Genomic DNA, 22,900 nt, shown 5'->3' on the forward strand with positions numbered 1-22,900 from the left:
AGTTTCTCTTGCTCCATGAGATGAAACAGCATTCTCCCCCATACTTCTGGTGGAAATGTAAATGAATGCAGCTCTTTATATATACTCCTGTAATTTTATAATCTAGATAGTCTTACAAATGTTTCATGTCCTTTGATTTAGTAATCTCACTTCTAGGACTATCCCTTGGAAAGAATAAACAATATTTTAGTTCAAGTTGCTCATTACTTTGTTACTTATAACACGTATTTGGAAATAAATATCTAATAGTACAGTAATGGCTTTGTAAATTATGGTATATGATGAAATACTGCACAACCACTATATTAAAATAATTTGTAATATTAATAACTTAGAAGTACTTATTAAATAAGTAAAAGAGGCTAATACAGAATTTTTATGTAGTAAAGTTGTATCAGCATCAGAATGCACTGAACAAAGATTAAAACAGAACTTAGATCATCACATCAAAATGATAATAGTAGTAATCTATGGGTAATTACTTTCTGGATTATTTCATTTCCTTATTCATAGTTTTCTATGATGAGCATGCTTTGTTCTTAAAATCAGAAGAAAAAGAAACTTAAAGCATATGTGTTTATAATACTAAACTATTTACTTTCATCAAAATAGGGAGAAAGGGAGAAATCTTAGCCTATTCCCTAAATGGCAAGTTTAGTTATGATTTTTTTTTTTTTTTTTTTTTTTTTTAGACGGAGTCTCGCTTCGTCGCCCAGGCTGGGGTGCAGTGGCCGGATCTTAGCTCACTGCAAGCTCCGCCTCCCGGGTTTATGCCATTCTCCTGCCTCAGCCTCCCGAGTAGCTGGGACTATAGGCGCCTGCCACCTCCCCCGACTAGTTTTTTTTTTTTTTTTTTTTTTGTATTTTTTATTAGAGACGGGGTTTCACCGTTTTAGCCAGGATGGTCTCGATCTCCTGACCTCGTGATCCGCGCGTCTCGGCCTCCCAAAGTGCTGCGATTACAGGCTTGAGCCACCGTGCCCGGCCTCTTTTTTTTTTTTTTTTTAAGACAGAGTCTCGCTTTGTTGCCCAGGCTGGAGTGCAGTGGTGAGATCTTGGCTCACTGCAACCTCTGCCTCCCAGGTTCAAGCGATTCTCCTGTCTCAGCCTCCTGAGTAGTTGGGACTACAGGTGCCTGCCACCATGCCCGGCTAATTTTTTTGTATTTTTAGTAGAGACAGGATTTCATCATATTGGCCAGGCTAGGACTAGTTGGTCTCAAACCCCTGACCTTGTGATCCACCCACCTCAGCCTCCCAAAGTGCTGGGATTACAGTCATGAGCCACCACGCCCGGCCTATACTTTTTTAAAGTTAACATTTTTGTAATACTCTTTTCAAAAAAACCTTGCTGAATGTAGATAGCAAATGTCATCGGATAAATCTGATACTTGAGAGAGTAGTACATAGTTTCAGTACCAAGGTTGAGAGTTATGCTCTGGACTCTGCTCCTAAATGATCTGACTGCCATATCAGTGAGTCAGGGAGGAATTGTAGCAGATACCCACTTGATTTGGTTTCTTACTGTCTTGTCACCTGTGTGCATATGTATTGTAAACTAGCTGTCATCTAGCAGTCCTGTGATATACTGCTGGCCGAGTTTCATAAGAAAGCTTCTATGTTTGTATGGATTTTAGATTATCATTCGCATTATTTAAGAAACATTCATTAAGTACTTTCAGTGTGCCAGGAACTTTGGTAGCCAAAGGACAAATGACATAAAAACCACACAGATGGCCTGTTTTTTGAGCAGCTTTTGTTGGAAATAATTTATGACAAATATTATGATGGAATGAGATGGTATCTTACTGGCAAGACCAGAAATACTTAAATTCTAATTCAGCCAATTCTTGAGGTCTCTTAGGGAGCTACGTATACCAAAATTCAAGTCAGAATTTGTTGGCTTAGGCATAGGCCCCTGCCTCACAATCCAGGGAACTAGGTTATTCTTTATGGAATATGCCTTTTTCCTTTACTAGCTAAACCTGACTTTCCTTTCTTCCTGTTAGCTTAAATTCAAATCGTCTCAACTTTTACTTCTCTACTGAGGCAAAAGACTACTGGTACTAAAAGAAAATGAGCAAGAAATGCCCAACAAGCTAGATCTTGTTGAATAGTTAGTGATTCTAGTATCTTACTACCAGCTGGGTGCGGTGGCTCAAGCCTGTAATCCCAGCACTTTGGGAGGCCGAGACGGGCAGATCACGAGGTCAGGAGATCGAGACCATCCTGGCTAACACGGTGAAACCCCGTCTCTACTAAAAAAATACAAAAAACTAGCTGGGCGAGGTGGCAGGCGCCTGTAGTCCCAGCTACTCCGGAGGCCGAGGCAGGAGAATGGTGTGAACCTGGGAGACGGAGCTTGCAGTGAGCTGAGATCCGGCCACTGCACTCCAGCCTGGGCAACAGAGCGAGACTCCATCTCAAAAAAATAAAAAATATCTTACTACCTACCAACAAACTGTCCCCCTCCATTACCTTGGCCCAGTTTCTATGTTTGAAAAAATTAAAAAAAAAAAAAAAAAAAGCAGAACCAATAAAGGAGTAAGAAAGATGGCTTGGCTACTCCAAGCAGCCTTGTAATGTTTTACCTCTGGTAATGTGGAAGAAAAATAAAAGAATGGCCATCCTCAGTCTGTTTCACCATAATGTATAGTTACAATACCAAGAAATTTTGAGTTATTAAAAAAATTATTTTACAAAGCAGTTTCATTGGTAAGAGAAGGATTAAAGACTAAAATCTGAAAGATGAATAGGCTTTTGTCAGACCAAGGGAGATGGAGATTTGGGGTGGGAGAAAATGTTGGATTCCAGCTGTATTACTCAAATGTTCGGAGACACAGAACATTAGAGAAGATAGGAGTTCACTGTAGGTGATGGTGAGAGTGGGCATGGAGCAGGAGTGCCCAGAGATGAAGTTATAAAACTAAGCAAGAGGTAGATCATGAAGAACTTTATGTACTCTGCTAAGAAATACTGACCTTATTGTGAATGTATGGAGGGCCCATTGGCTTTTTGGGGAGCTAGGTCTGCAATATGAATATAATTAGGGGCAAAACTGACATAATGGTGATAAGGGCTTGCACTAATGTGCAAGCAGCGGGTATGATGAAGACATTTGAGATATTTTGAAGAGGTAGACTCAACAGGGACTTATGATCAACGTAGATAATGTGTATGGTGGAAAGAGAATAGCTTTTTGAGTTGGCTAAGCCTGGGTTCAAATCCCAGCTCTGTCACTTTTCCATTTTAGGATCCTGGGTGTTTCACATACCCCTCAGAACCTTAGTTTTCTCATCTTAATTGGGACAGTAAGCTGGGTGCCATGGCTTGTGCCTGTAGTCCCGCCTCTTTGGGAGGCTGAGGCAGGAGGGTCACTTGAGGTCAGGAGTTTGATTCTAGCATGGGCAACATAGTGAGATATAATCTCTAAAAGAATTTTTAAAATTAACTAGGTGTGGTGGCATGCATCTGTAGTCCCAACTACTCAGGAGGCAGAGGCAGGAGGATTGCTTGAGTCCAAGAGTTAGAGGCTACAGTAAGCCATGATTGTGCCACTGTACTCTAGCCTGGGCAAGAGAGCAAGACTCCATTTCTTAAAAATAAAAAGTTGGGACAGTAATATTCAGCCCATAGGGATATGAGGAGTAAGTGAAACAATGTATGGAAAGCATCCAGTAAAGTGCCTTACCACATAGTAGATATAAAACAATAGTTGCTCTTGTTGTCAGAGATGAAGAAGATAGAGAGGAATCAAGAATGGCTTCCAAGTTTTCTATTTGAATGGTGAAAAAGAGCTATATTAGGAAAGTGGGCTAAGCTCTCTGGTTCTTAGATTGCTTGTGAGGAATCTGAGGTGGAAATGTTCACTGGCAGTTGACAGTAGGAGTATGACACTTCTGAGTAGAAGGCACAGATCTGCGAGATAATCAGCTTATGCATAGCAGTAAAAGTTACGAAAGTAGATGAGGTCCCCCAAGAAGAGAGTTAGAATGAAAAGTTAGACCCTGGAGAGTAGCCTAGGAAGAGTAGAGGGTGTTTGTTTGTTTGTTTGTTTGTTTGTTTTTGAGAGGGTCTTGCTCTGTCACCTAGGCTAAAGTTGAAGTGCAGTGGTGCAATCACAGCTCACTGAAGTCTTGATCCCCAGGGCTCAAGCGATCCTCTCACCTCAGCACCTCAGTCTCATGAGTAGCTGGGACTACAGGCACATGCCACCATGCCCGACTAATTTTTTAATTTTTTTAAGAGATGGGGTCTCACTATATTGCCTTGGTTGGTCTTGAACTCCTGGGCTCAAGCCGTCCTCCTGCCTCTGCCTCCCAAAGTGCGGGGATTACAGGTATGAGCTACCACACCTGGCTGATACATCTTTTAAGAATGTGACATAAATTTAGATTTAAGTGCTGATTTTAAAAAATTGCTAAGGCCATACATGGTGGTGCACGCCTGTAATCTCAGCTACTTGGAAGTCCAAGGCAGGAGAATTGCTTGAGCCCAGGAGTTCAAGACTAGTCTGAGCAGCAGAGTAAGACCCCTATCTCTTAAAAAAAAAAAAAAACCAACAAACAAAAAGGAGCTAACAGAGAAGAAGGGGTTTCTGAAATGTGGGAAGTTAGCTCACAGAGTAAATGTTGGATAAGGATGGAGTGGCGTGTGGTGTCAAATGCAGCAGAGCAGTCCTGTAATGGTCACTGAGAAAATGCACAATAGATTTGGTCATTAGGAGAAAGACTGTGAAGCAGGAGCTAAGTAAGTCCTTGTGGTATAGTGCTTTGAATGCCAGACTTTGGTCAGTGGAAGAATGATTAAACGTTACTGAGCATGAAAGTGAGACGATCAGAACACGACTTTTTTATTTTTCTGGCAGCAGTTTGAAGGATGAGAAAGGAGGGAAAGCTTCATTTAGGTTGGTAGAGGCACAGATTAACAAGGGCTTGGATCAAGATGATAGTCTTGCTTGGAAACAGATTAGTGTAAGAGCTATTATTATGCAGTAGTGTGTCCATAATTCGGTCATCACTGGATGTAATGAGTAAAGAAGTAGCCTAAAAGATGACATTTTAAGGTTTTCAGTGTGGATAATAAGGAGAGTGGGAGTAGCATTTACTGAAACAGGGACATTAGCAGAAGCAAGACTGGAAGGTGAAATCATTTTTTATTTTTAAACTTTGATTTATTAAACATATGTTATTGAGTGGCATTGTTATTGAGTTATTAGGCACTGTTATACTAGTGATACAGCAGGGAACACAATAGGCAAGATCCCTACTTTTTTTTTTTTTTTTTTTTTGAGACAGAGTCTTGCTCTGTCGCCCAGGCTGGGGTGCAGTGGCTGGATCTCAGCTCACTGCAAGCTCCGCCTCCCGGGTTTAGACCATTCTCCTGCCTCAGCCTCCCGAATAGCTGGGACTACAGGCGCCCGCCACCTCGCCCGGCTAGTTTTTTTTTTTTGTATTTTTTAGTAGAGACGGGGTTTCACCGTGTTAGCCAGGATGGTCTCGATCTCCTGACCTCGTGATCCGCCCGTCTCGGCCTCCCAAAGTGCTGGGATTACAGGCTTGAGCCACCGCGCCCGGCCAAGATCCCTACTTTCTTGGCACTTTACCTTCAGAAGTGAGTTGAAGACCAAATTATAAAAGGACAAAGTAAGACAAGACAAAACTAGGTGGTGATACAGTGATATACTGAGGGGAACCACTTTTAGATGGGAAGGTCAGGAATGGCATTTCTAAAGAGGAGAGATTTGAACTCAGACCAGAATATTACAAAGGAATCCACTATGTAAAGATCTGCGTGCAAAGGCATCCCCACTTAGACTGGAGAGTATGTGCAAAGTCCCTAAGAAGGAAATGAGCTTGATTTGTTTGAGGGCCGGAAGAGAGGCCAGTGTATCAAGTGCAGAGTGAGCAAGGGAGAGACTAATAGAGATGAGGTCTGAGAAGGCAATAGAATTAAACTTGAGTGGGGCCTCAGAGGTCTTGCTCTGGAGTTTGGTGGCTTACTGATGGCAGTGGAAATAAAGTAGTTGTTGAACTTAGCTGTCTGTGAAACATCTAGATGAAGTCAATTAACAGGATTCAATATACAAACTCAAATATAATTTGCCTCTATTATTCATTGAAATAACTTTCCAAGTTGTTTAGGCATTGAACAAAGAAAGGCTTACAATATGGAGGCATGAGGAGTATGTCAAGGATGTGGTCAAGGGACCAGAGGAATCAGGAATCTCTAGCAGTTCTTCCCCACCCCTCACCCCCCAACTTAGCTTTGACTTGAAACTCATCTAGCAGTTCTTTACTAAAATAAAGGTCATCTTAAATATTATTGCGACCTTTAAAGTAATGACTGTTATATAAATGTTATGAGAAAAGTAGTCAAAAAATTGTGGCCGAAAATACCTGTGTCTTCAGGGGATGTAAAGGGTATTTGCCAACTTAAAATACCTGCAGCTCCATAGGGACCATGCTGTAGATTTTATAGAGTGCTTGTTCAGACAGTACTCTCATTTCTAGAAATGCATTTTTTTTTTTTTTTTTGTAGTAAACAGAAAGTGTGTGTATCACTGTGCTTCTTGGTACACAAGTAGTTTGAATAGATTGTGTAGCCACGGTCATCCTTAAGGCATCTGGTTTTCCTAAATACGTGTTCAAAAACACTGAAACAAAATAATTATACCTTTTGTTTATGTATTGCTTTATAATTTATATAGCCTTTACCCTTGGAAAATCAACTTGATCCTCAGAAACAGCTCTTTAAAGTAGACAGGGAGCAGAAATTTTACGGAAGTCAGTGTTACTGTTTTAGAGTTGAGGAAACTGAGGATCCCTGAGTGCACAGTCATAAATTTACAACTCTGACTTCACTTGCATTGCTTTACTTACCACACCATGCTAATTCAAAGGTGTACAAAAATGTAAACTTTAGTAGAGGGTTTGTATCCTTACTGAAACAGTGACAAAATGTATTTTTTAATGTGTATCTTAGTTATGGGTGCTACCAAAAGGAATTAAGGGTGCTGTGGATATGCAGAGGACGGTGAGATTGACTTTGGCTGGGAGAGTCAGAGGTTTAATTTTGTTTAGAAAATGTGTACTATTTTCTTACTTGGTAATTTTTATTGCTTCTTATTGGTTGCCCCGTACTTTTAAGATACTACATATGCAGCTTTGAAATAACCACCCCCACCCCTGCCTTTTTTTTTTTTTTTTTTTTTTTTTTTGAGACAGAGTCTCGCTCTTGTCCCCCAGGCTGGAGTGCAGTGGCACAATTTCGACTCACTGAAACCTCTGCCTCCCGGGTTCAAGTGATTCCCCTGTCTCAGCCTCCCAAGTAGCTGGGACTACAGGCGTGTGCAACCACACCTGGCTAATTTTTTGTTGAAGTGCAGTGGTGCAATCACTGGACTTTTTAGTAGAGATGGGGTTTCACTGTGTTAGCTAGGATGGTCTCCATCTCTTGACCTGGTGATTCACCCACCTCAGCCTCCGAAAATGCTGGGATTACAGGCATGAGCCACCATGCCCGGCCTGAAAGAAACCATTTTATATGCAGGACTGGCATGTTTATTTCTGCTAGCATATTTTATTCTTTTTTTTTTTTTTTTCTTTTTTTTTGGGATAGAGTCTCGCTCTGTTGCCCAGGCTGCATGATCTCGGCTCACTGTAAGCTCTGCCTCCCGGGTTCACGCCATTCTCCTGCCTCAGCCTTGTGAATAGCGAGTAGCTGGGACTACAGGTGCCCGCCACCATGCCCAACTAATTTTTTTGTATTTTTAGTAAAGACGGGGTTTCACCATGTTAACCAGGGTGGTCTCGATCTCCTGACCTTGTGATCCTCCGTCTCGACCTCCCAAAGTGACTTATTTTATTCTTGTATTGCCCCTGAACTCAGCAGAGATGAATTAGTAACAGTAGCTACTATGTAATGAGCAATTCTGTGCCAGCACTGTGGTAGAGGATTTATAAATTAACTTACTTAATACTTATATCAATTTTCTGAGGTGGAAACATTCTTTCATAAATTGGTATTTTCTTTTCAGTCCATTCACATACTTGTTATTCCCACATCTGATGGAGAGAATGTAGAACTGTGTGAAAGAAAAGATAATTATAAGGCATCATAGGCTGGGTGCGGTGGCTCACACCTGTAATACCAGCACTTTGGGAGGCCGAAGCAGGTGAATCACCTGAGGTGAGGAGTTTGAGACTAGCCTGGCAAACATTGCGAAACCCTGTCTCTACTAAAAATACAAAAAAAAACTAGCTGGGCATGTTGGCACGCACCTGTCATCCCAGCTACTAGGGAGGCTGAAGCAGGAGAATTGCTTGAATCCAGGAGGTGGAGGTTGCAGTGAGCTGAGATCGTGCTACTGCACTCCAGCCTGGGTGACAGAGCAAGACTCCTTCTCAAAAAAAAAAAAAAAAAAAAAAAAAGAGCATTGTATTTCAGGATAATGTTAAGCCATGCAAATACATTTTTTTGTTGTTTTATTGTGCATTATTTATTATATTTTTACCAAAGTGAAGAAGCCGCGCTGGTATATATACTAATCTGAGCAATGAAGTGTAAGCTATATAACATGAGTGAATAAAGTAATATTTTAAATGTCTTTTTATGATTACAGTGACAGTATGTAGTAATCTTGGGTGGTTTTGCATTTTAAAAACCACTTTATGTATACAATTTAAAAAGTCAAATCAATAAAGAGATGTTTATTTAAACTATTTAGGAATGCAAGATGTCATAAAACTTAATCCTTTGTTTAGTGACTTTTCACTCCTGTATTTTCTTGTTGTGATGAGATATGTTGCTTACTGTGGAAATGGTAATAAAGCTTTGTGTTTATATAACGTCTTTTATCTTAGGATCTCAAAATGCTTTTAGACTCATGTATCCTCATAGTATTTTAGTGAGTAGGTAAGTAGCAAGTATTATTATCTTCATTTTATAGATGGAGAGAGAAATTAAGTCCCAAAGTGGGTTAAATGATTTATGTATATAGTTCCGTCATCTAGATACATAGGCAACCTGAGCCACTAAAGTAAGAATACTATATTTTAGAAGGATTGACATAGTATAAGCCATTAACCCCTTAGTTTTTGTACTTTACAGATTGTTAGAAAAAATTTATGCACATGGAATTTTTTTTAATCCTTTCTTTAGATGTAGAAAACATTAAAAAAAAAAAATTCCATGTGCATAAATTTTTTCTAACAATCTGTTTTTTAATCCTTTCTTTAGATGTAGAAAACATGGCCGGGCGCGGTGGCTCAAGCCTGTAATCCCAGCACTTTGGGAGGCCGAGATGGGTGGATCACGAGGTCAGGAGATCGAGACCATCCTGGCTAACACGGTGAAACCCCATCTCTACTAAAAAATACAAAAAAAAAAAACTAGCCGGGCGAGGTGGCGGGCGCCTGTAGTCCCAGCTACTCGGGAGGCTGAGGCAGGAGAATGGCGGGAACCTGGAAGGCGGAGCTGCAGTGAGCTGAGATCCGGCCACTGCACTCCAGCTTGGGCGACAGAGCGAGACTCCGTCTCAAAAAAAAAAAAAAAAAAAAAAAAGAAAACATTACAATGTTTCTTTTTTTTTTCTTCCTTTTTAGGTCAGCAGCAAGGACAAGATGGAGTAAAAGTCCAGCAAGCTACTATAGCTCCTGTAACTGTAGCAGTTGGAGGAATTGCTAATGCCACGATAGGTGCTGTTAGTCCTGACCAACTCACACAAGTGCATTTGCAGCAAGGCCAGCAAACTTCTGATCAAGAGGTACAACCTGGCAAGAGGCTTCGAAGAGTTGCCTGTTCCTGTCCTAATTGTAGGGAAGGAGAAGGAAGGTAAATGCTCTGTTTTTCAACTGTGTCCATTTGGAAGGCATAAAACAGGAGTTAAAACCGAGTAATTGGCTGGGAATGATGGTCACAAGAACCTCATTACCTTCATAGCCTAGAAGTTGATATATAATATTAGAAAGGGAATTAAGTTAGGCTATTTTAGGAATGAAATTTGAGTGGTCCTCTGCCTTGTTCCTTACACTTTAAAAATACATTTTTTCTTTCTTTTTTCTACCCCCCCCCCCGGGCCCCCCCAACGAGATGGAGTTTCACTCTGCTGCCCAGGCTGGAGTGCAACGGTGTGATCTCGGCTCACTGCAACCTCTACTTCCCGGGTTCAAGCGATTCTCCTGCCTCAGCCTTCCGAGTAGCTGGGATTAATTATAGGCGCCCGCCACCACACGCGGCTAATTTTTGTATTTTTAGTAGAGACAGGGTTTCACCATGTCGGCCAGGATGGTCTCAAACTCCTGACCTCAGGTGATCCGCCCAGCTCAGCCCCCCAAGTGCTGGGATTACAGGTGTGAGCCACTGTGCCCAGCCCATTTTTTTTTCATAAAATTTTTACATAACTTCATTGATATAAAACTCGCTCTTACAGCCTATAGTTCACCCATTTAAAGTGTACAATTCAGTGGTTTTTAATATATTCAGAACTGTGTAGACATGACTACAATCAGTTTTAGAATGTTTTCATCATCCCCAGAATAAATTCTGTATCTTTTAAACATCACCCCCTTATCCTCCCAACCCTTCCATCCTAAACAACTAATTTCTGTCTTTATAGATTTGTCTATTCTGGACAATTCATATAAATGGAATCGTGACTTTTGTGACTGGTTTCTTTTAGCATAATGTTTTCAAGGTTCAGCCGTATTACAGCATGATCAGTACTTCATTCCTTTTTAGGGACAAATAATATTTCTCTGTATGGATATACAATATTTTGTTTATCCTGTCACTTGAAGGACATTTGGTTTTATCCACCCACTGACCATTATGAATAATACTACAGTAAACATTTGTGTACAAGTGCTTATGTGGACATATGTTTTCATTTCTCTTGTATTTTTATGAAATTACCTAGAAATGGAATTTCTGGGTCATATTGTATTTCTATGTTTAACCATTTGAGGAACTTACAGATTATTTTCCAAAAATGGCTGTACCATTTAACATTTCCATCAGTAGGGTATGAGGGTTCCAGTCTCTAGATCATTGCCAGTACTTGTCATTATCTGACTTTATGATTAAAGCTATCCTACTGGGTTTGAAGTGATACCTCACGGCAGTTTTGTTTTTCCCGATTACTAGTGATATTAAGCATATTTTCTTGTTCTTATTGGCCATGTTTGTATCTTTGGAGAAATATTTATTTGGATTTTTGCCCATTTTAAATTATATTATTTTTCATTATGGAATTGTCTCTTTATATATTCTAGATACAAGTTCCTTATCAGATATATGATTTGAGAATATTGTCTCCCGGCTGGGCATGGTGGCTCACGCCTGTAATCCCAGCACTTTGGGATGCCAAGGCAGGTGGATCACCTGAGGTCAGGAGTTGGAGACCAGCCTGACCGGCATGGAGAAACCCCATCTCTACTAAAAATACAAAATTAGCCAAGCATGGTGGCGCGTACCTGTAATCCCAGCAACTCGGGAGGCTGAGGGAGGAGAATTGCTTGAACCCAGGAGGCAGAGGTTGCGGTGAGCCGAGATCGCGCCACTGCACTCCAGCCTGGGTGAAAGAGCAAAACTCCGTCTAAAAAAAAAAAAAAGAGAAAAATATTGTCTCCCATTGTGTGAATTGTCTTTATACTTTCTTGATAGTGCCTTTGCACCAAAGTTTTGATTTTGAAGTCTAGAGTTTTCTATTTTCCTTTATTGCTTCTGCTTGTGGTATTGTGTCAGAATTCATTGCCAAATCCAAAGTCATTAAGATTCCTAGGTTTTTTGGGGTTTTTTTTAAAGATAATTTTATAGTTTTTACTCTTACATTTAGGTCTTTGATGAATTTGGGGTTAATTTTTATATGGTGTTAGGTAAGGGTTCATCAAACACCATTTGTTGAAAAGACTCTCCTTTCTCCATTGAGTGTTCTTGGCACCCATGTCAAAAATTAGTTGACCATAGAACATGGATTTATTTCAGGACTTTCAATTCTATTCCATTGATCTGTATATCTGTCTTTATATCAGTACCACAGTGTCTTGAGTACTTTGGATTTGTAATAACTTTTGAAATCGAGAAATGTGAGTCCTGCAACTTTGTTATTTTTCGAAATTGTATTGACTCTTTAGGGACACTTGCAATTCCATGTGAATTTTAGAATCAGTTTGTCAATTTCTACAAAGAAGCCAGATGGTATTCTGATGGGAATTGCATTGAATCTGTAGATCACTTTGGGGACTGTTGCCTGCTTAACAATATTTCATCTTTTGGTCCATGCACATGGGAAGTATTTCTGGTTATTTAATCTTTAACTTCTTTCATCAATGGTTTATAGTTTTCAGAGTATACATTTTGTACTTTTGTTAAATTCCAATTTTATTTCTGATACTGTTATAAGTTGAACTGTTTCCTTGGTTGTTCATTACAGCTGTGTAGAAATATATTTTTTAAGTGTATTAATCTTGTATCCTGCAACTTTTGCTGAACTTTTTGATTAGTTATAACAGGTTTTTTTTTTTTTGTTTTTTTGTTTTTAGTGGAGTCTAGAATTTCTATGTTTGAGGTCATGGAATCTGTGAACAGAGATAACTTTTACTTTTTCCTTTCTACGCTGCAGGAATTCTGTTTCTTTTTCTTACTTAATTTCTCTGTCTGGAACCTCTGGTACAATGTTGACAGTGTGCTTGTATTTTTTTTGAGGCTTTTTGCATCCATATTCATAAGAGATACGTCTGTGGTTTTCTTTTTTTGTAATGTTTTTATCTGATTTTGATAATAATACCGGCCTCATAGAATGAATTGGAAAGTATTCCCTCCAAACTGGTATTAATTCTTTAAATGTTTTGTGGAATTTACAAGTGAAGCTGTCTGTTCTTGGGCTTTTCATATGGGTAGTTTTAATTACTAATTCAGTCTAGTTGCTTGTTGTGGGTTTATTCTGATTGATTATCTGTTCCTGAGTCAGTTTTAGTATTTTGGTCCATATTTTTCTAGGAATTTGTCCATCTCATCTGAGTTACCCAAGTAATTGGCATAGAATTGTTCATGGTATTCTTTTGTAATCCTTTTTGTTTCTGTAAGGTTGGTGGTGATATCTCCTCTTTGATTTCTGATTCTAATAATTTGAGTCTTATTTTCTTGGTCAGTCTAGCTTGTTAGTTTGTTAGTTTTGCTTACTTTTCCCAAGAATCTCAATGTTTGACATTTATTCTGACCCTAAGAAGGTTCTTCACAGCCTCTTCTCACTTCTGTCTAGCAAACTAGCCAGCCTGTAGTTAAGCCTTTATTTCCAGTGAATCTGTTAGTCTTCTCCCAATTAACTGCCTTTGGAACAATCTCTACTTTTTTTGAGAGTACCCTTACGCTTGAACTTCTTCACATTGTCTTGCAAATGAAGTCAGTTCCTTTGGGAAGAGATTTGGAGCTCTTTGTTTTATGGTATTTCTGGGTTATGGCTCTTGAGCTAGAGGTTGAGACAGTGGCTCATTTCTCTCTGAGTGACAACTCTCCTTTAAGAGCTGAGTGCCTGGTTGCAGGGGCAGCAGTAGCCTCAGGTCTTCTCAACTGGCCTCTCCTGGCTTAGAACTTTGACTTTATGAACTATGAATGGGCCAGGTCAACAGCAACCTAGACTCCAGTATTTTCATCATGCCACATCCAAGGTAGAGCCTATGTCCCAGGGCTAAGGACTGGGTTCTGCTACACTTGCCTGGAACTTAGCAACAGGCAACCAAGAGTAAAATAAGAAATGCAGACATCTTGCCCCTCCTAGGGCCATAGCTCTCTGACCGGGAGGTGGGAAGAGTAGGAATCATATTCTTGGCTGCACCAGTGTCTAATGTTCCTGTGTGGAGGTGGGAGGAAGTAGGGAAGGAGAGAGTCTTGGTTCAAATACCACAGACTCGTACTGTTCTTACCAATTTCTGTGAGATTTTCTTGAATAAATGTTTCTTTATTTGCTTTTAGGACCATTTCCAGAGACTTTAAGTGGTATTTTTTACTTTTTTATAATTTTCTCTGGGAAACAGATCCATGAAACTCTTCACACTGTCCTGCTGGAAACGAAACTCTGCATCTTACACTTTTAACTGGATTTAGCCATCCTTTTGAAATTTTAGAGAAGTTTCAAGTGTTTTGAAAGGCTTAGAGAAATTTTTTTCCCAAGGGAAGAGCCCACTATGAAAGGAACATGAGTCCATAGTAGGGCATAAACTCGGTGAGGTTAACACATTTTCGTAGCAGTTTGTACACAGACCTGTTTTGTTTTTTCTTTAATTGAAAATTTTCTGATTTTAGCTACAGTTATGGCATCATGATCCAACAAACCTATTCAGAGAAGTACCATTTAATTACCTTGATTCTTTCTAATTTTCCTGTAAGTCTGTTATTTGGCAGTGTAATTAATGTTTGGTTTTTCTTTTTGCTAGAGGCAGTAATGAACCAGGAAAAAAGAAGCAACATATCTGTCATATTGAAGGATGTGGTAAAGTTTATGGCAAAACATCTCATTTACGAGCACATCTTCGCTGGCATACTGGAGAAAGACCTTTTATATGCAACTGGATGTTTTGCGGCAAAAGATTCACAAGGAGTGATGAGCTCCAGAGACATAGAAGAACCCATACAGGTTAGTTGGTTTATTTTAGGACTTGTACTTTTTACTTATTTCTTCAGTTTTTACATGTTAGTTTTAGTGATAGTTTAGCTATCACATTGGAAATATGCAAATGGAGGAGAATGCATTTACTTTAGCAGTTATATGGAAGATGTTTAAGATGAACCTTTTTAACCTCATTTCTGAGATACGCTTTATTCTACTTTTTGTAAACTTTATCAGCATATTTATGAGACTGAGAATTTATTCCATTTGTTTATATTGTATTCTTAGCATGTTGAAATCATACATTATTTTTCATAAGTGTTTAAATAGGTGAAAAGAGTTGAATTATGATCTTAATAGGGACTTTCATTTAGTTTTTTTTTTTTTAAACAAGTCCAGAAAATTCACCAAAGTGTCAAGAATAGTATAATAAACATCTGTCTAACAACCCTCACTCAGAATGGACAGTTGTTAATATTATATTTTCTGGGTTTTGTTTTAAATAAAGTAAAGCACTTGTAAAGTGAACATCATCTTTACCCTTTCACCTTTCAAAGACTACAGCTACTATAAGTCTAATGTGTCTAAGTTTTACGTACACTTTTTATACTCTTTCGTATATGATTAATGGATCTACATATAAAATGTTTTGTGTGTATTATGAAATGTTACAATGTTGCAGAATTATAAATTTCACTTGTTTTGATATCTGTAAGTTTGTACATATATGTATATTTGCATATATGTATTTCCTTGAACTGCTACATAATATTTTATCACATGAGTCTACCACACTGTATTCATTCCCATACTGTTTGAGGTTATTGCTAGGGTTTTTGTGTGTGTGTGCTATCACAGACTTAGATGATGAGAACATGTATGAGAAGTGGAATTATTGGATCATAGAGAATGTATATGTTTGGTTTTGCTAGGTAATGGCTAAAGAGTCTCTACAGTGGCTATTTCACCAGCAATGATTGATAGTTTCCACTTTGTGCTCACCAGTACCCAGTAGTGTCAGGCCTTGAAAGTTTTTGTCAATCTGAAATTGTTTCTCATTTTTAAAATTTGCGTTTTTCATGTTTATCCATGAGATTAAGCATCTTTCATATGTATATTGGTCATTTATGGCTTTGTTTATTATTCTGGTTCTCGTTCTTCTTTCAGAGGTTTTCCTTATTTATATGATTTTCAGGTTATACTTTTCCCTTTCAGTAAAGGACTATTGCTAGTCTTATCAGCTCAAGATTCTTTTTGTTGATGGAATGAAATGAGGATATAATTTTATTTTTCTTCCATATGGAAAACCATTTCTTAAATAGCCCGTTCTGTCTCTATTGATTGTCCTCTTTTACATAATGTCTCTTTTAAGTGTGGTTCAATTTCTGGTTTCTGTATTTTGAAGTTTTTATCTATCTGACAGTTCCTACACCAGTGCTCTTACTATATTAATAACTGTGGTTTTATATTAAGTCTCGACTTCTGGTTGGGCAATTTTCTTTCTTTCTTTCTCCCTTTCTTTCTTTCTTTCTTTTTCTCTCTTTCTGTCTTTCTCTCTCTTTCTTTCTCTTTCTGTCTTTCTTTCTTTCTCTCTCTCTCTTTTTCTTTCTTTCTTTCTTTTCTTTTTTCCCCCAGAACATCTACCCTTTTCAGAATATTTAGAATTTGGGACTCAGTATTTCATTATTGAATAAATTAATTTCAATAAATTATTGAATTATACTTTAAACCTGTACCAAGATACATGTGGCACAAAAGGAGGAATAAAACTGACATTTCTAAATTAGCTGCTATATTATAGTCAGATATTTTGAATATATGATTTCATTCTGTTCTAACAGCAACACTGGCATAGAAATTAGCTGCATTTTAAGATTAGAAAGTAGTATTAGAAAAGAAAAATTATGAAATCTATTAAAAATGGTAAATATAAAGTTAATTTGATATACACATAAAGTAGTAATACAAATGAGTACAGATTGAGTACCCCTTATCTGAAATGCTTGGGACTAGAAATGTTTGGGTTTCGGATTTTTTCAGATTTTGCGTGTACACAATGCAATACTTTGGGGATTCATTTGTGTTTCATATGTACCTTATACATATAGACTGAAGGTGATCTTATACAATATTTTTAATAATTTTATGTGTGAAACAAAGATTGTATTAAGTACTTATGTGTGGAATTTTCTACTTGTGGAATCATGTCAACACTCAAAAAGTTTCAGATTTTGGAGCAATTTGGATTTTAGATTTTTGTATTAGGGATGCTCACCCTGTGTTAGTATAGCGTCGCAATCCCTGAAAAAGTTAGCATTATAGTAAAGCTATGAATTTTAATTTTAAAAAAGATAATTTGAATTCTTTCTGTGTAGTGCTGTACCACACCATTGACGTTTTCAAATATGATTGATTAAAAGTTAATCCCATACCAATTGTTGACGTCTGTTTTAGAAAAATACTCTACTATTTATGTCTGTATGAAAGGATGTAGTGTTTCCACCCCAGATTAGCAGTGGGATAAATTAGGAAAGCTAAGAAAATTTGCTGCTTTGTTTGATTTGGAACCTTACAAAATGATTGCATCATTTTGTCTGAGAAATGATGAATTGGTAAAGTCCCTCTCTCTTACACATCCACACACTTGCAGATACACAAAACAAATTTATTCAATAATTTATATATACATATACTTCAAAACCACATGTTATGATTTGGGGCATATCTTTAAAAAAAAAAGATTCACACCATTGTTATCATCTACTGGATTGACAATTCATAATCGAATATACTTTAAGCTTACTTTCAGTGGTTCAGACATCTTAAATATACATAAAATTGTTTAATTAAAACAGGTTGACACTAAAAAATATTAAGTTTAATGTCACTAAACATTGTTACTTTTAAAGATTTAACACAGTAACTCCTAAGTGTTTGTTAAATTTGTCTAAAAGAATATGAAAAATATATTTTGAAATAAGTATTAAGCATTTAATATGTTAAGTTGAAAGCCTTAACCATTCATAGCAAGAACTATGCTTTATTTGATGTCTAACCACTACTATAAATAGAAACTTACTGACTTGGCTATGAATGAATGGAGTTATTTGTATTCACTGCTGAAAATAGTGATCTGTTTGCTGTTTAAAAAATTTTAAAAGGTTTTCAAAACAATACATGCGTATGGTATTTAAAAATCACAGAAGAGCTTACTGTAGTAAGGAGGCTGTTTGCCCCATCCCTGTCCTGCTTTCCAGAGAAAATCATACCTAACTATTTTAACTATTTTTTGCTTTTTTGTTCTTTCTAGGATGACTGCCATGTATCTAAATCATATACTTACATGCTGTTATTTATTGGTCTATCAATATTTGATACTATCTATTGAGTTCTTTCATTTAGAATTGAAGATTTACTTCACTTTGCACCATCTGAAGATATTAAGATTCCTTTGAAAAACTGTGTGCAGGCCAGACAGACATTCTCTCTTAACTCACCACTCTGTTTCCAATAGAGTTAGACTATGTCTTTTTTTTTTCTTGTATTGTTTAACTTTACCTGAAATAATCTTTAGTTATTTCAAGTTTTTAAGAACAATGTGGATTCCATTCACATTTTCCTTTTCCTTTTTTCTGGAACCTTCCATCTTTCTAATGAAAATGAACAGTTTCTTCTGTAGACCTGTTGCACGGGTATTATCTTGAGATTTTTCTTCTCTGTTCATTTGGATCTCATATTGGTTCTCAAGATCTCATGTTTTCATTTTTCTTAGTCTACTCTCTTCATTGCTGGAAAACGTGCTGAAGTGCTGAAATACAAAAAGTATGGGGAAGTAAATTTGTCTAAAGAATTCTTTATTTTGTCTTTCTGCTTAATTTGGTTGTTTGACTAATACAGTAGTCTAGATTGAAAATTATATTCTCTTAAAACATTGTCACAGCTCTATTGTTTTCTTTCATATGTTTTGTCAACAAGAGGTTTGTTATTTTTTTTTTCTGTAGGTGACCTGATTTCTCCCCTGCAACTTTATTTTTATTTTGAAATAATTTTACACTTAGAGAAGAGTTGCAAAGGTAGCATAGAGTTCTCATATCATTCACCAAGTTTCCCTTAATGTAAACTTCTTGTATAACCACAGTACCTTATGAAAATTAAGAAATTAACATTGTTACAATACTATTAATTACACTTTCCACCAGTATACCTTTTATTTTCCAGGATTCAGTCTGGAATAACACGCTGCATTTATTTGTCATGTTTCCTTAGTCTCCTGCAATCCGTGACTTTTCCTAGTCCTTGTCTTTTATCACCTGGACACATTTGAAAGTTAGTAGGTTCTGTATTTTTAGAATGACTCTCAATTTGGGTTTGTCTAATGTTTTCTAATGATTAGGCTAAGGTTGTGAATTGTCATGAGAAGAATAGCACATTAGTGTCTTCCTCATCACATCATATAAGAGGAGGTATGTAATGTGACTATCTCATTATTGGTGATGTTAACCCTGATGCATTGGTTGATGTAGAGTGTGCCACATTTCTTCACTGTAAAGTTACGGTTTCTCTCTTTCCATATTGTTTGTTAGAAGCAAGTCACTAAATTCAGTCCACATTCAAGGGGAACAGAATTAAGCTTCATCTTCTGAAGGGAGAAGTAGCGAAGAATTTGTGGACATATGTTAAAACCACCACAATAATTACTATTTTAGAGGAGTTTGGGGGGCTTTTTTACAAATAAAATACTAAAGCTTCACTTTTAGCATGCCTCAGTGGATCTTGCCTGCAGCAGTTATTACTGTGATGTTTTAAAGGTCATTTTCAATTTTCCTTGTTCTTTGTACCACTTATACTTTCTTCTCCAATTATTTATTTATGCAATCATTTATTTACATTGGTATGGTCTCATGAGTATTTCTTTTGTTCTTTGGGTTACAATTCAATACTATCATTTTCTTGCTCAAATTGTTTCACCTTTGGCCATTGGAAGGTCTTTCACATTATTTCCTGTGTCTTCTTGAAGTGCCCCTGTTTTGTTTTTAACTCTAAGGGCACCTTATTATCTGTGGTGGTCTGCTAATTTCATAATGATGTACCTTAAGAATAGGTTTTTATTTGTTGTGCTAATGAGTTGTACTCTGGGCCACCTTTCTCTCTCTCTGTCTCTCTGTCTCTCTCTCTCGGCTCTTAGTAGACATATTTTGGAATCTCTAGGTTGATATTTTTTTTGGTCTTACAACTTTTCTCTTACATATTTTGACTCTTTACCATTTTATTTTCCATGAAATTTCTTAACTTTACCTTCAGATATTTCTATTGAATTGCATTTTGATTTCCAGTAGAGCATTCCATCATTGTTGGTGGGTTTTGTTTTGTTTTGTTTTACTGTATCTTGTTCTTACTGTATGAATGCAGGTACTTACTGAAATTATCTGAGTTTTTAATCTAGAACTTTATGTTTCTTCCAGGATGATTTGTCTGTATCTTGCTTTTTCCAGTGTTGTAGGCGTTCCTGAATTGTCTAGTGATTCTTGGTTTTTGTTCAAGTTGATGATGATAGTGGTGGTGGTGGTGATTTGATGAAACCTTAAGTGAAAGATTTTGAAAACTTTATGAGCTAGTATTTTTGAGACAGAGTCTCTCTCTGTCACCCAGGCTGGAGTTCACTGGCACCATCACAGCTCACTGCAACCTCCTCCACCTCCCAGGCTCAGGTGATCCTCACACCTCAGCCTTCTGAGTAGTTGGGACCGCAGGTGCACACCACCACACCTGGCTGATTTTCATAATTTTTGCAGAGACATATTTTCTCAGTGTTGCCCAGGCTGGTCTTGAACTCCTGAGCTCAAGCAATCCATCCTCCTCAGCCTCCCACAGTGTTGGGGTTATAGGTGTAAACCACTGCCTCTGCCGAGCTAGTGGCTTTTATTTTAGACAACTGGGTGGGACACTGTGTTACACTGGAAGTTGCCTAATTACCAAAATACAATAATATGCTGTGCAGCCCCAATTTTTTGATAGTAGTTATAGTCTATGTACGGACTTTAATTTTCTGTTTTATGTTCCATGTCTCCCACCCAGCGGAAGACACATTGACTCTTCTAGAACATATTCTCTTCCTTGATAATTTCTATTCTAGTTTGCAGACATTTGATACAATCATTCATTTGTTGATGGACTTCTTTTCCTTTTTTTTTGGTTATTGTAGATTTAACCCTTTTATGCCTTTGCTGTTATTTTAATGGGTGTCTCAGTGGGGAGAATAAATAAACAGATGTAATCGTGCTGCTCTCTTAAACTTTAAAGGGTTACATTTATCCAGGTGCAGTGGTGCACACCTATAGCCCCAGCTACTCAGGAGGCTGAGGCGGGAGAACTGCTCATGCTAGGAGTTCGAGGTTATAGTGCCTGTGATCCCATGAATAGCCGCTGCACTCCAGTCTGGGCAATATAACGAGATCCTGTCTCTTAAAAAAAAAAAAACTACCTTAACTTGGAAATACTATAATGGTATAACTAATGGATAATGTCTCTAATAAGATGTCATATAGATATGCACACTTTACGTTACATGTGTTAATATTGTGTACTTTGTGAATATTTTATTGTAGATACTTTGCCTACTTACTGGACTGTTTTGTTTGCCATTCATAGTCCGCTTAGCAGTAAGGCAATCTAGGAATGATTTTTAGTAACTAGTGTTATATAGGGAGGTTACATCTTTAACCATACCTCAAATTCTTTTTCACCAGCTAAGAAAAAATCTTTTTCAGAAGAGTCCCTAAAAAATCTTGTGCACCTCAATATAGGTTCTGTATGATGACTGAGAGTTTTAGCCAGGATACAATTTTATGTAAAGTTAAATGTATTTATAATTGTATCAATAATTATAAACTTAAGTGGAAATGAAACATTCTGTAAAATTCATTTGGGAATGAAACTTCCATTTTTTTTAACAAAATAAGGAATATTTGATCAAAACAGATGAAACAGAAAACTCCATCAATTGCATTGATGTTTTCTCCCAGAATTTTGTTGTTTTTGTTGCTGCTGAGACCATATCACTCTGTCAGCCAGGCCAGAACGCAGTGATGTGATCATAGCTCACTTCAGCCTTGACCTCCTGGGCTCAAGCAATCCTCCCACCTCAGCCTCCTGAGTAGCTGGGACTTACAGGCCCACACCACTACACCCAGCTAATTTTTTTTTTTTTTTTTTTTTTTTTGGTAAAGATGGGGTTTTGCTATGTTGGCCAGGCTGGTCTTAAACTCCTAGCCTCAAGTAATCCTCCCACCTCAGCCTCTCAAAGTACTGGGATTATAGGTGTGAGCCACAGTGCCCATCCCCAGAATTTTCGTATATAAATGTTCTAATTAGTATGTGAAACAGTCAAACCTGTTGCCCTTTGAGTCTACTGTCGGCCAAAATGGACCAAGTTATCTACAACTTGTGTGTTCCATTTACTACACCAAAAACTCTGGACAAGTTTACTTATTTGCTTTCTTAAGTATCTAAATGAGGACAGTGAAAAGCAAACTATAGCAGGCAATTGAAAAATGAATTCAAAAGTTGAATTTGAATAACATGTATCATATGTGTTCATTTCATTGAGATCTTTTTCCCTCCTTTGTCTCCCAGGTTTGACCCTGTGGGCACTGCATAGGAGGTACAGGTAGCAAACAATCTAAGAGAAACCTCTTGTATCTAGCCAGAAAAGCAAGAAAAGGGGCCTTTGTGCTCCAAAACCAGTTCCATTTGCAGATTACACTGAAATAGTAGCAGCATAGGCACCAAAAAAACTTTAGAAAATACCCATATCTCTGGCTAGAGGAACTAGAAGATAGAGACTGTTTTTCAACAAATCTGAGGGAAATCAACACCATTTTTCTGTCTTGCCACTTCTACTCTAAATGTGATCCCAGTCGTGGTATAAGTGCAGAACATTATGGGAGCCCCCAGTAACTTGGCTTTTCTAGTCGGAAGAACTAGAAAGAGAGACAACTGCAGGTTGGAAAGGCATAGGGGAAATTTTGAGAGCGATATAAAAGATGCTCCCTAATTCTATGTGTGGATCAAAAGAAGTCCTGGGTTCAACCTTGCGCTGGACTCAACCTTGAGCATTGTGTGCACAGCACAGACACAAAGAACCACAGCCAAGGCCTCAAGAACTGAACATCTTAAAAACCACCATCCAATTCCCAGCATGTGCTGAGCACAGACAAAAAGCATAACAAAGCCTTTGAAAAGTGAATTAATGTTGGAACTGCTGCTCAAAGAGGGCAAGATGGAACTTTTAGTCTGA

At 37.7% G+C, this 22,900-nt stretch overlaps 1 protein-coding gene across 2 annotated transcripts in view; it reads left to right on the plus strand.

Moving 5' to 3' along the window:
* LOC105475671 (Sp4 transcription factor) overlaps window positions 1-22,900 on the plus strand; it is an 84,125-nt gene that overhangs the window by 37,774 nt on the left and 23,451 nt on the right. For both annotated transcript variants that reach the window (XM_011731128.3, XM_011731129.3), the window contains exons 4-5: window positions 9,605-9,833; window positions 14,432-14,631. In XM_011731128.3, coding sequence (XP_011729430.2) covers window positions 9,605-9,833; window positions 14,432-14,631 — 429 coding nt within the window. The remainder of the gene's footprint in view (window positions 1-9,604; window positions 9,834-14,431; window positions 14,632-22,900) is intronic.

Source organism: Macaca nemestrina, chromosome 4 (genome assembly GCF_043159975.1).
Source record: "Macaca nemestrina isolate mMacNem1 chromosome 4, mMacNem.hap1, whole genome shotgun sequence".
Taxonomy (NCBI): Eukaryota; Metazoa; Chordata; class Mammalia; order Primates; family Cercopithecidae; genus Macaca; species Macaca nemestrina.